Source organism: Strix aluco, chromosome 1, assembly GCF_031877795.1.
Source record: "Strix aluco isolate bStrAlu1 chromosome 1, bStrAlu1.hap1, whole genome shotgun sequence".
Lineage (NCBI taxonomy): Eukaryota > Metazoa > Chordata > Aves > Strigiformes > Strigidae > Strix > Strix aluco.
The window spans coordinates 79,543,542-79,554,266 of record NC_133931.1 but is presented as its reverse complement, the minus strand read 5'-3'; the positions used below and the strand labels follow the sequence as shown (position 1 = coordinate 79,554,266).

The following is a 10,725-nucleotide window of genomic DNA, read 5'->3' as shown; positions in this document are numbered from 1 at the left end:
CTTGAATTGAGTCGGTGGTTGTGATCTACCCCCCCTGCCTCTACGTCTCCCCGTTTCCACATATTTTTGCAGACTTCACGCTTCTTGGGCAATCATCCAGCCTCTGGCGCCTTCTGGGGCGGGATGCTCACCTCTTATTAATCTTTTATCTCTTCAATAGTGAATTCGTTAGCAAGGCCTGGATCGTGTCAGGCTTACACAATAGAGCCACGAAGTATCGGCCTTACACAGTGGAGCCGGTGACTAGCGGTCCTTGTGCTTGACGAGACACTTTCGTACCAGCTACATCCCGGCCGCTGCCGCCGCTGCCCGGCACCCGGAGAGGGCGACGGGGCCCGCGGCCTCCCCGCGCCGCCGCTGCGCCCTCCCGCCGGCAGGTGGCGCCCTGCCCCCGCGCTGCGGGCCCTGCCGGCTGTCGCAGCTGGGCCGGCGGCCGCCTGCCCTCACGTGACGGCGGGCGGACGGGCGGGCAGCGCGCCCGGTGCCGTCTCTCCGCCCCGACTCTTCCTCGGGTTTCCCGCCGCGGCGGGCCGGGGCTGTTACAGCCCCTCCCCGCGCTAGGAAGCAGCGAGGCTGCCGGCCGCAGTGCGCAGGCAGCGCGTCCTCCCCTCCCGGAACTGGGCAAGATGGCGCCGCAGCCCGATCGTTCTCTGTGGCAGGAGCGCCCTCAGTAAATATGGCGCCGGCTCCGCCCCCGCTGGTCACGGGGCCGCAGCGGCCGGTCCGCCCGCCCCGCGATGGCGGCTCCCTGCGCGGTGTGGCTGGGGGACACGGTAAGGCGGCGGCGGGGGTTCCGCTGGGGCCGTGGGGCGGGGGTAGGGGTGGCGGTGCACGCTGACCAGTGTCCCGCTGGCAGGTGGAGCGGGTGCCGTGCCCCTACGACGTCCATCACCGCGTCCCCCGGGCGTCGCTGGAGAGGCACGCCGCGTCCTGCCGACTCCGCAAGATGGGCTACTCCGCCGAGGAGGAGGTGGGCGCCCGGGGCGGCGGCGGGCGGGTTACCCGGCTCGGACGGGGAGGGCATGGGGCTGGCGCTGCTGCCCCGGGGACGGCGCCTGCCCGCCCGGCTCAGCGGGCGGCAGCGGCCTAAGGGCGCGGGCTGGGGGTCCCCGCTGGCCGGGGGCGACTCGGCGGCCGAGCCCGGAGCCAGTGTCGCTGAGGGCAGCCCCGGGGCCTTGACTGAGCCGCTTGGTCCCGCAGGCCGAGATGTACGACTCCAGCTTTTTCTACGAGAACCTGAAGGTTCCCACCGTCGCCATGGGTGAGCGGCAGCGGGGGCTTTGCCTGACGGGACCGTCCCCGTCCCCCGGGGGCGGCGGGGGGGCATCGGGGGCTGAGGGGAGACCCGGGGGGAGAGAACAGGGGATGGGACTGAGGGGAGACCCCCGGGGAGGGGCAGGGGATAGGGCTGAGGGGAGGTCCCGGAGGAGGGGGCAGGGGATGGGGCTGACGGGAGACCCCGTGGGGCAGAGTCCAGGTCCCCGCGGTAGCACACCCCACTGCCTTGTCAGCTGTAAACTTTCCAAGGCCTCCTAAAAATACAGTGTTTCCATCAATTTACCCTTGGTATGCTTCTGTCCCTGTGTAAGTCTGCTCTGTAGGTCACTTGGCTGTTTTCATCTTCAAATCCAAGGAGGATCTTTTTTTCCATCTTAGGTTATTTTCCATGTTCTTCCTGTGTTCTCTTTGCATCAAGTGCAGAAAGTGTATTAAAATGCATGCTCAGAGGTGGAAAAACTGGCCCTAGAGTTTGGGGATATAGGAATGGTACAGAAGGAGAGTTTTCTGTAACTCAGAAATCCTTCTTTTTTTTTTCTTCCCTTAGTTCAAATATGGAATAGATTAAAATTATATTTTTAGTTCAGACCTTCCCTTATGCATAAATAAAACCACAATGTTTTGTAACATAACATGTCTCATAATAGAGGCTGGGGAATAAAGACTAACCCTACCAAGTACTCGATGTAAAAGTTCTGTGATATTTTTGACTTCTCTGTCTGCAGATAAAGATCTACAGTTTCATATTGTTAAGCAAGCTAGAGCTCAAAGTGCAAAAGAAGGTACAGGCTACAGCGAAGGTACGTAGCAAGCAGATACCGAGATGACTTCGTCAGCTCCCATGTGGAGAGCTACTCTTGTCTGCCCCCTCGCAGCTGCCTTCGTTCCACTTGTGTACTGCTGCGAGGACTTTTTCTAATTTATTTTTAATATTTCTTCCCTTGGATATTTTGGAGCATAACTACTTTCTCTAGTCGGGACAACTAGATAAGAGAAAATGTGAGTCTCTTGTTCTCACACCTCCGGTTCTCTTCAGGAGTGGAAAATTAACACTACAAAATTCAGGAGTTTCTTAAAGCACTAGTCCTTCACTTCCCATCCCACTACCTACACTTTGCTTTCTGCCTGTGTGTTCCGATATTATCCTTCTGGTCTTTGTGGCCCAAACTCTTCTAATGCTGCCTCCAGATGTGTTCTTCATGTGATGGTTCTTCATGTGATGGTTCTTCATGTGATGGTTCGTTTAAGGATTAATTGCTAGACATGAGCTGTGTGTGCTTGTCCACTACTCCTCAGATCAAAAACCAACGTGTATTATTAGGTTGGATTGTTTCAAGACTGTCCTAAGAAGTTGTATAAGAAATATCCTGATACATCTACAAATATGATTGTGTCCTTTGCCACTGCTCTCAGCTCATTAGTTCCTTTATGTTTCATTTTTCAGTGGGTTTTGTGACCAGTCTGGGAACCAGGTTAAGACTGAGCTGTGCTTCTCTTTTAGAACTCAGACCAAGACAGAGTAGAAAAATAGGGCTACCTATAGAAACCACTTCAGACCTGCAGCATATAATTTTGAAATTATTGCAACACCTGAAGGATACAGCATTTACTGTCTGCAGTCCTTTAGTTTGGTAAACCTATATGTGCAGAAGGAAAAGTGCATTCGTTCTACTTTCCTTGTAGGTTGCTTGTGCATAGTTTTTCATGTTGTCTTTGTTTCTCTGGCATAGCAAACGGAGCCTTAACAGACAGTTGCTTGGGCAGGAGCTTTCATGTGATGGTCACTTGTTTGGAGCGTGTCGGGTGCATTTCCTCTGGAGGGAACTAATTAATTTGACACAAGGACGTCCAAGCAGAGAACTGACTAAACCCTTTCTCAGATGGTGCATGGCCAGGATGCATCAGTGAGCCACTAGATGCCAGTGTTTGCCGTCCAGTTTTCAACACAAGCTTACATTTCTCTGAAGATAACACTGAAACCGTGTTGGGGTGGTTCTCGTGGCATCCTGGCCTGTTGTAAGATATACTGACTTGGAATTGTTTAATTTAGTCTTTGGCAACAGAAACGAATGGAAAGCATTCTTCATCGTATGTTTCCTTTTGACTAACTATCAAAGGAAGTAATTCTCTTTCTTTGTTTTTAACAAATTCTAACCATATTTAGAATATTAGAATAGCTATATAATAGGACAGGAAGGCTGGTCTTAATCACAAGTTGTGAAATTGTTGTAAAACCACAAGCACGTAACTATTAGGGCACTTTTATGGGCTTCCATGACACTGTAAGAATAGCACGTTTTAAAAATAAAATTCTAGTGTTCATGCTTAAATCTGTGAGTTTGGATTAGAGAAGTTCTGGTTTAGGCTTCAAGTACAGTAATGAGGAAATCTTGAATTTTAGGTTTGTTGTTGTAGAGTTACTGTGGCTCCTCTTCTTTGGTGTCTTTAGTTAAAGCAGGATGTGAAAGATTGCCCAGCTTCCGTTAAGTGCTGAATAATCTAGAGAAGCAGTAGCTTTGCTGTTATGAAGGCTCCTGCATACGCCCTGTCTTACGCGTTGGCTCTTGTGTTTGCCTGGAGACATACGTCTGTGTGGGACTGCGCCTTGCAGGGAGAAGGTTGCGTTGTGGGGAGCAGGATTATGGAGGTCAGGTCAATGGCTGCTGGGAATTTGAATGTTCTCAAGTAAAATGCTTTTCTGCAGGCAATATCCTAGAATACTGTATCCTGTATCTTGAGGGAAGTTACTTTGCTGCCCTTGCAATGGGTTGAGAATGGATTTATTGTTTGTTGGGAGGAAATGTGTTTTAACTGGGGAATGGGAAGAGCGCTGGGCTGATCGTTCAGGGAAAGAAGAGTGTGCAGTCAGCGTGTTTTCATAACTTTAGTTATCTGAACTAATCTGGAGCATTCTGAAAGTGCCTTTGTAGCCCTTTTAGTTATAAATGCCTGTGGCAGTCTATTCTAAAAGCTCTGCAGAGAAAGTGACAGTGTGAGTGAGACTGATTTGCACAGTGCCCAGTTATCTAGTCTCCTAGAAGCTTTCATTCTTGTTGGCAGAACAGGTATTTTGCAGCTAGTACCTTATAGAAAATTCTGGGATTAAGACAAACCCACAAGGTAGAGCTGTAGCTTGTAAGCCAAGAGCTGAAATTGATGGGACAATACAAAGTGTCCTTTCAGTCTAATCTACTAAGATCCCTTCAAAGCGTATGAAAACCTGTAGCTAACATGTAAGCTGTCAAGAGAGGTTATACAGCCTGCGTGGGGCTGGGGAAAAATTTGGGCCTTTTTTTTTTCTTTTTGTTTGAGCAATTTTTATCCTTTCAAATTAAGAAGGTTGAAACTTCTTACAGATATGTAGGGGAAGGATGAAAACAGCATGGGTGTTTACTGCATTGTTTGTTTGTTGAACTTCTCAGTGTTTTCCTAGATAGTTATGCTATTTTACTAATAACAGCTCTCTGTTCAACCTCCAGGATCTTACTCATTACTGCCTGTAGAAGTTCCTCAGAATCACAAGCGTTTCACCTGTGACCTGACTCAAGCTGATCGCCTTGCTCTTTATGATTATGTTGTTGAGGAAACAAAGAAACAGAGGTCTAGATCCCAAATAACGGAAAATGACAGTGATCTCTTTGTGGATTTAGCAGCAAAAATCACCCAAGGTTTGAAGAATGATCTGTTGTTGAATTTATGGCTCAGAACTTTCACTTTGTCTAGTTAGGTAACTTTTGTTGAAAGCCAAACAGAATCGCTGGCGCTATTTTTATTGTGAAAAGCATACTGTTCTTAAAAGCCACAATGACAACCTGACGTGAGAACACACTGGTTTGGTATCCTTTATGTTTCCTTCTGAGGAAGCCTCAGTGCTCTGCTCTTGGCACATGCATTGTGTGTATCTTAGTGGACGGATCTTTTTGTCTTTGCTGCAACTGACTTCAGGTTGCATAATGTTGCCAACTTACTGCGCAGCTTGGAACAGTATTTGCTGTGAGAGATGATGATCACTTAAGACTAAAAGCTGAACAAGAAGGGTTGGCAGTCATCCGATGGAGCTCTTAAGCAAAATACAAATGGGTGTATTGGACCGAGGCCTCTCATCCCTGTTGAGTCATGCCAGTCTGTAACTATACCGAGTGCAGCATAAGCACCTGTGTTACCCTGTGGGTCTCGCTGTGCCTAGGAGGTAGGAGATAGTGTTTGTCGTCTACACAGGTAAATCTTTTACAGAATCTGGCTTTCTCAATCTTTGTGTCTTACTGTAATACTGGCTTTGAAAACGTGGCCTGTATTTTGTAGGCACTTCACCAAATCACAAGCTCATATGTTGATTTGGATCACTGTTAGCAGACTGGCATCACATAACAGCACTTGCTTAGTGGCTCTTTAGTCTTGTGTAAACTAGCAAGAAGGTTGGAGAGGAAGGTTGTGCTAAATTTGTAATAGTTACTAAATACCGGAAAAACTTCAGAAAGAACACTATATTTCATGTTTCAGACTTTCATCACTAAAGCACCAGACTTACATACCTGCAGGTGCTAATGTCCTGCTAATGACCATGTGTTTTGCTTCCAATTTTTTGCTAGATGATAGTCAGAAAGGTCCAAAGTCCCATCTTGAAATTCTGGCTGAAATGCGAGACTACAAGAGGCGGCGGCAGTCATACAGGGCTAAAAATGTTCATATAACAAAGAAGTCCTACACTGAGGTGAGATCTGAAAATAGGTTTTTGGACAAAAGTGCTTATTGTATATCAGCAGAAACAATGATATACCCTTTCAGACAAAGAAACTGTCTCTCTTTTTCCGTTTCTTATGCCCCGGTTTATTAGAGTTGCAAACTATAGAGGAATCTTTTTTTTTTTGATTTCTGGTTTGTTGCAAATAACAGGAGCATTTCTGACGTACATTTTGAATGTGAAAATGCCAGCGAGATACAGTTCACTGTCTATTGTAAAACAGTGCTATTTAAATTTGTGCTGAAATACCTGTTTCTGCAAATAAGACTTTCCATTCAAACATCTGATGTACAGGGTTTGGGGGGGAATTTTTTTTCTGAGATGCTTACCTTCTGCTGTCTAGTTGCTAGTTCAGGCCACTACCATGACATGCTGCTTTTCTTGTTGTTTGTTTTTAATATATCTTAATCTCCAGGTGATTCGGGATGTGATTGGTGTGCATATGGAAGAACTCAGCAATCACTGGCAGGAGGAGAATCGGTTGGATAATGCAGAGATAAGTGAAGGAGGGAAGTCAAAACCCTCAGGAAGGTATGTCACAGTTGGCAAATTCCTCAGGGATGTCAGCAGCCTGAGCCTGTAATGTTATCCTATTACCTCTTTCTAATAGGCCATACACCAACCTGGGCTGAGACATATGCACAGTTTGTTTTATATTAATTCTGTTAAGCGCTTGCTTGAGAAGCTCTGTCTGCATGAAGGATGGGGAAAAATGAATTACTAACTTTCTTTCAGTGGTAAGGAGGAAGATTGCAAGTGATCCAGGTGAAGAGGTAGTTCCTGGTGGAGCTGGGGAAGGAATAGTGTTCCCTCTGTGTCCAAATGCATACATATATGTGATAGCTGGGACAGAGGACACTTGAAAATAGACGTACACAATTTCTTCGCCTCCCATGACAGGACATGCTATGGCAGATATAATATGAAATACCTCAGAGAAAAGGTTTTCATAACTTACTAAATATGGTGACCCTTTACAGTTCTTATGACTGTGAATTGCCCAGGTGGCCAAGAAGGCCAATGGCATCCTGGCTTGTATCAGCAATAGCGTGGCCAGCAGGGACAGGGAAGTGATCTTACCCCTGTACTCAGCACTGGTGAGGCCGCACCTTGATTACTGTGTTCAGTTTTGGGCCCCTCACTACAAAAAGGACATTGAATTACTCGAGCGTGTCCAGAGAAGGGCAACGAAGCTGGTGAAGGGTCTGGAGCACATGTGGTACAAGGAGCGGCTGAGGGAACTGGGGTTGTTTAGTCTGGAGAAGAGGAGGCTGAGGGGAGACCTCATCGCCCTCTACAACTACCTGAAAGGAGGTTGCAGAGAGCTGGGGATGAGTCTCTTTAACCAAGTAATAAGTGATAGGACAAGAGGTAATGGCCTCAAGTTGTGCCAGGGAAGGTTTAGACTGGATATTAGGAAGCGTTTCTTTACAGAACGGGTTGTTAGGTGTTGGAATGGGCTGCCCAGGGAGGTGGTGGAGTCCCCATCCCTGGAGGATTTTAAGAGTCGGGTTGACATAGCGCTGACAGATCTGGTGTAGCTGGGAACTGTTAATGTTGGGTTGGTGGTTGGACTGGATGATCTTCAAGGTCTTTTCCAACCTAGATGATTCTGTGATGCTGCTGTGCTGCCTGGGAGTGTGGTTTATGTATACGTATTTCTTCCTGTATCAAGCAACACCGCAGACTCTTCCAAACGTTTGTCACTGAAATGAAAATTGAATCATGACCTAGTGATAATAGTCTATTTGTGCTTCAGGAGATCTTTGAGATGAAAAGGTTGTTGAAACAAACTAAAAGGTGACACTCGAGGTGTTTGTTTTCATCATTAAAATGAAGGTGAATGAAAAGGCTGTACAGGTGATCAGGCTTGCTGGGATCTCCCAACTGTAGGGAGCAGCTTAAGGCAGGTGGTTGAAGAGTCAGGGATCTAAAGCAAAACAGAGAGAATCCCTTGTACTGTCTCCTGTTTCATGAGCAGAGGTGGGACAGTGTTTGTAAGAAATAACTGGATTAAACAGTGTGCTGAGATGCGCACATACAGGAGCATGGACTTGAGGCCTCTTTTGGGAGGTACTGTATTTCTTAGGGAGATAGAGAGGCTTAATAAAAGATTTATCCTCTGACATCATTAGTAGGTAATTATATTACAAAACTGGTACTGAAAACAATAGTGACTGTGAAACTTTTTATTGAATGAAATCAATCTTTTTTTTTCAGAAAGGAAGACAGGCGGTCAGCTTCAGTGGACTCACGGCAGTCTGGAGGAAGCTGTAAGGATACTGAACGCACCAGACATAGGAGAGAGACCAGCAGGAGTCCAAATAAACGAAAAAGGAGTCACGAAAGAGGCAAAGACAGAGATTCTCGGAGAAAAAGAGAGAGGTGAGCATAAATAGTGACAGCTGACTCCTGCTTCTGAATCAGGCAGCTGTAGCCATAGTCTGTGAGAATTGAGTGCAGAGAACTAGAATATCTTGTCCAATTAAAAAGCTAGGCTCATCTCATACAGTATAATAAGCCAGTGGCATGAGGCTACTAATACTAAACAGAACATGCTGTGAGATCATAAACTGTGGGCCAGACTTCAGAATTTACTCTCACATCTGAAAGGCAACACTTTCAACAGCACACGACAGGATTAGCACACTGCTGTCACAGGCTGTTTTACTCCTTGATCAACATAACATACTGCCCATTTAACCAACTAAGGGCACTTGTATCTAATGCTGATTTCTGCTCTGGTTTGCACTGGGACTTAAGCAGGATTATTTGTTTCACTAATATGTATATACATACAATCACTTGACTAGCTTTTCTATGGTATATGCTTCAAAACAGGGCTATTGCTCTTCAGTAGCTCTGGACATATTTTTAGGCAAAAGAAAACAAATCTAGGCCACACCTAATACCATCAACAAGGGCATATTTGCATCTGCAAGTCTGTAGGTGTGTGGGACCTGTGTTTGAGCAAAGACTTAGGCATGTGCAGAAGGAATGCTGCACTGTCTCTAGAGCATGGGGAAAGTGCTGTAGATAACTGCATGGGTGGAAATGACTGCTTGCCTCAAAATTTGCTTCATTACACAGTGATGCCATTCATCCTAAACTAATTGCCCCTGTGGCACTGTATGGCAAAGCTTTGATTAAAACAGCATGGGAAAAACTGTTTTAAAGGAGTTCACTTTCTTTCCTTAGGAGAGGACATGATTACATTTAATGAGAGCTTTCCATTTTCCAAGTATTTTTTTTTTCCCCTTCAGATTCTGTCAGTCTGAATCTAACAGCCCACACGATGTTTGTGTTTTTGTTTCAGGGATGAAGACAAGTATCACAGCCATAAAAGAAGGAAGTAGAAAGAAGAATCTGATCATTTTGTTTGTCAGCTCTTCAAAGAATTACTCGCACAGGAACTATCATAATTGCTGTTGTGCCAGGGACAGTGACACCATTGACATAATATTGGTGCTGCATCACAGCTGTGCTTGGAGACAAAACTGAACTACTTTCATCCTGACAAACCTTAATGCTAGGATATATCAGAAAATGTGTACATCTGTAACACTATTGCATCTATTAATAAATTATATTGATCTCTCTCATCTATTTGAGTTTAATCTGATAAGGCTGAAGAATGAAATGTGAGAGGCTGTACTAATTTGCCTTCCTGGCCCATAATTAGTGGATATAGAACAGAGCTAATCCCTGGAGTCTAGGACCAAGTGCAAACGGAAAAGGCATGAAAAGAGCTCCCCTCCCACCTGCCAGTGTCCCCTCTGGGAGCAATGTTCCAGAAAAACAGCACCTACTGCCTAGTTACAGCATGTACCAGAGGTGAGAGGGCAGATCTTAGAGTTCTCCAACTGGCTAAAAAACCTTCAACTGCAGCTAGTGGTAAAAGGGCAATAATGGGAAAGTTACTGTTCCCAAGCTCATGCTAAAGAAATTTAGGATCAATGTCATCTGGCAAAGATGATGAGAATACAGCTCTCCACAGAAACTAGCAGGGAGGCACCAAGGACTGCATTTACTGACTGCCATTTTCAAACACCAGGTACATGCCCATTTCCTTCCCAAAATAACCAGGAGTTCCCATCCTGTAGTCTAACATATAAATACTAGTGATAGAGGTTGATAAAACAGTAAGACTTAAGACATGCAGGTACATGTTAACGGTGCGCAGGAGGATTCCACTTAACTTCAGTGAGACTTTTATTATATCAATTTCTAGTCCTGTTAATTCCACACACAGTCTACTACAGCAAAGTCACATCATCATCAGCCAAGCTTGTTACCTCAACGAACAAGCTTGCAGATCCAGCTTTCCTACACTACTTCCTTCTGTTTGATCGAGTTGCCAGGAGAGGGCACTCCACGTGCTCCTGGTTTTGGCCGCCTCTGTCCATGGCATCTCTCCAGTCTTACTGTAGCTACTAGTCTCTTGTCTCTTACTTCAATTGCTTCTGCAATTAAGTGTGATTATCTGTCACTAAATACTTAGTCTAGCTCTGATTGATTTAGACTTCTGTACCTACTACAGCTGTTCAACTCAAAACCAAAGTGAAGTCTGTCAGGCATTCCTCACCTAAATGACAAATGCAGTAGATTTTCTGGTCAGAAAACAAGACATTTTAAAACAGATCCTTAGACAAGTCTATGTAAGAATGTAAAAAGATACTTAAGTTCTTGAAAGGGTCCTAATTAGA

General features: G+C 45.7%; 1 protein-coding gene across 4 annotated transcripts; it reads left to right on the top strand.

Annotated features, from left to right (window-relative positions):
* Nucleotides 1-499: 499 nt before the first annotated feature.
* Nucleotides 500-9,621, top strand: SNRNP48 (small nuclear ribonucleoprotein U11/U12 subunit 48). 4 transcript variants are annotated; one of them, XM_074825884.1, is made up of 9 exons: nt 504-773; nt 857-970; nt 1,201-1,261; nt 2,004-2,078; nt 4,758-4,946; nt 5,868-5,989; nt 6,435-6,550; nt 8,240-8,404; nt 9,336-9,621. In XM_074825884.1, the coding sequence occupies exons 1-9, from the start codon at nt 738-740 to the stop codon at nt 9,373-9,375; spliced, it is 918 nt and encodes a 305-aa protein (XP_074681985.1). In that variant the 5' UTR covers nt 504-737; the 3' UTR covers nt 9,376-9,621. The 4 variants fall into 4 exon arrangements, with proteins under 4 accessions (XP_074681993.1, XP_074682008.1, XP_074682001.1 ...); XM_074825892.1 differs by lacking the exon at nt 1,201-1,261 and having other exon boundaries at nt 500-773; XM_074825900.1 differs by lacking the exon at nt 2,004-2,078 and having other exon boundaries at nt 502-773.
* The last annotated feature ends 1,104 nt before the right edge of the window (nt 9,622-10,725 follow it).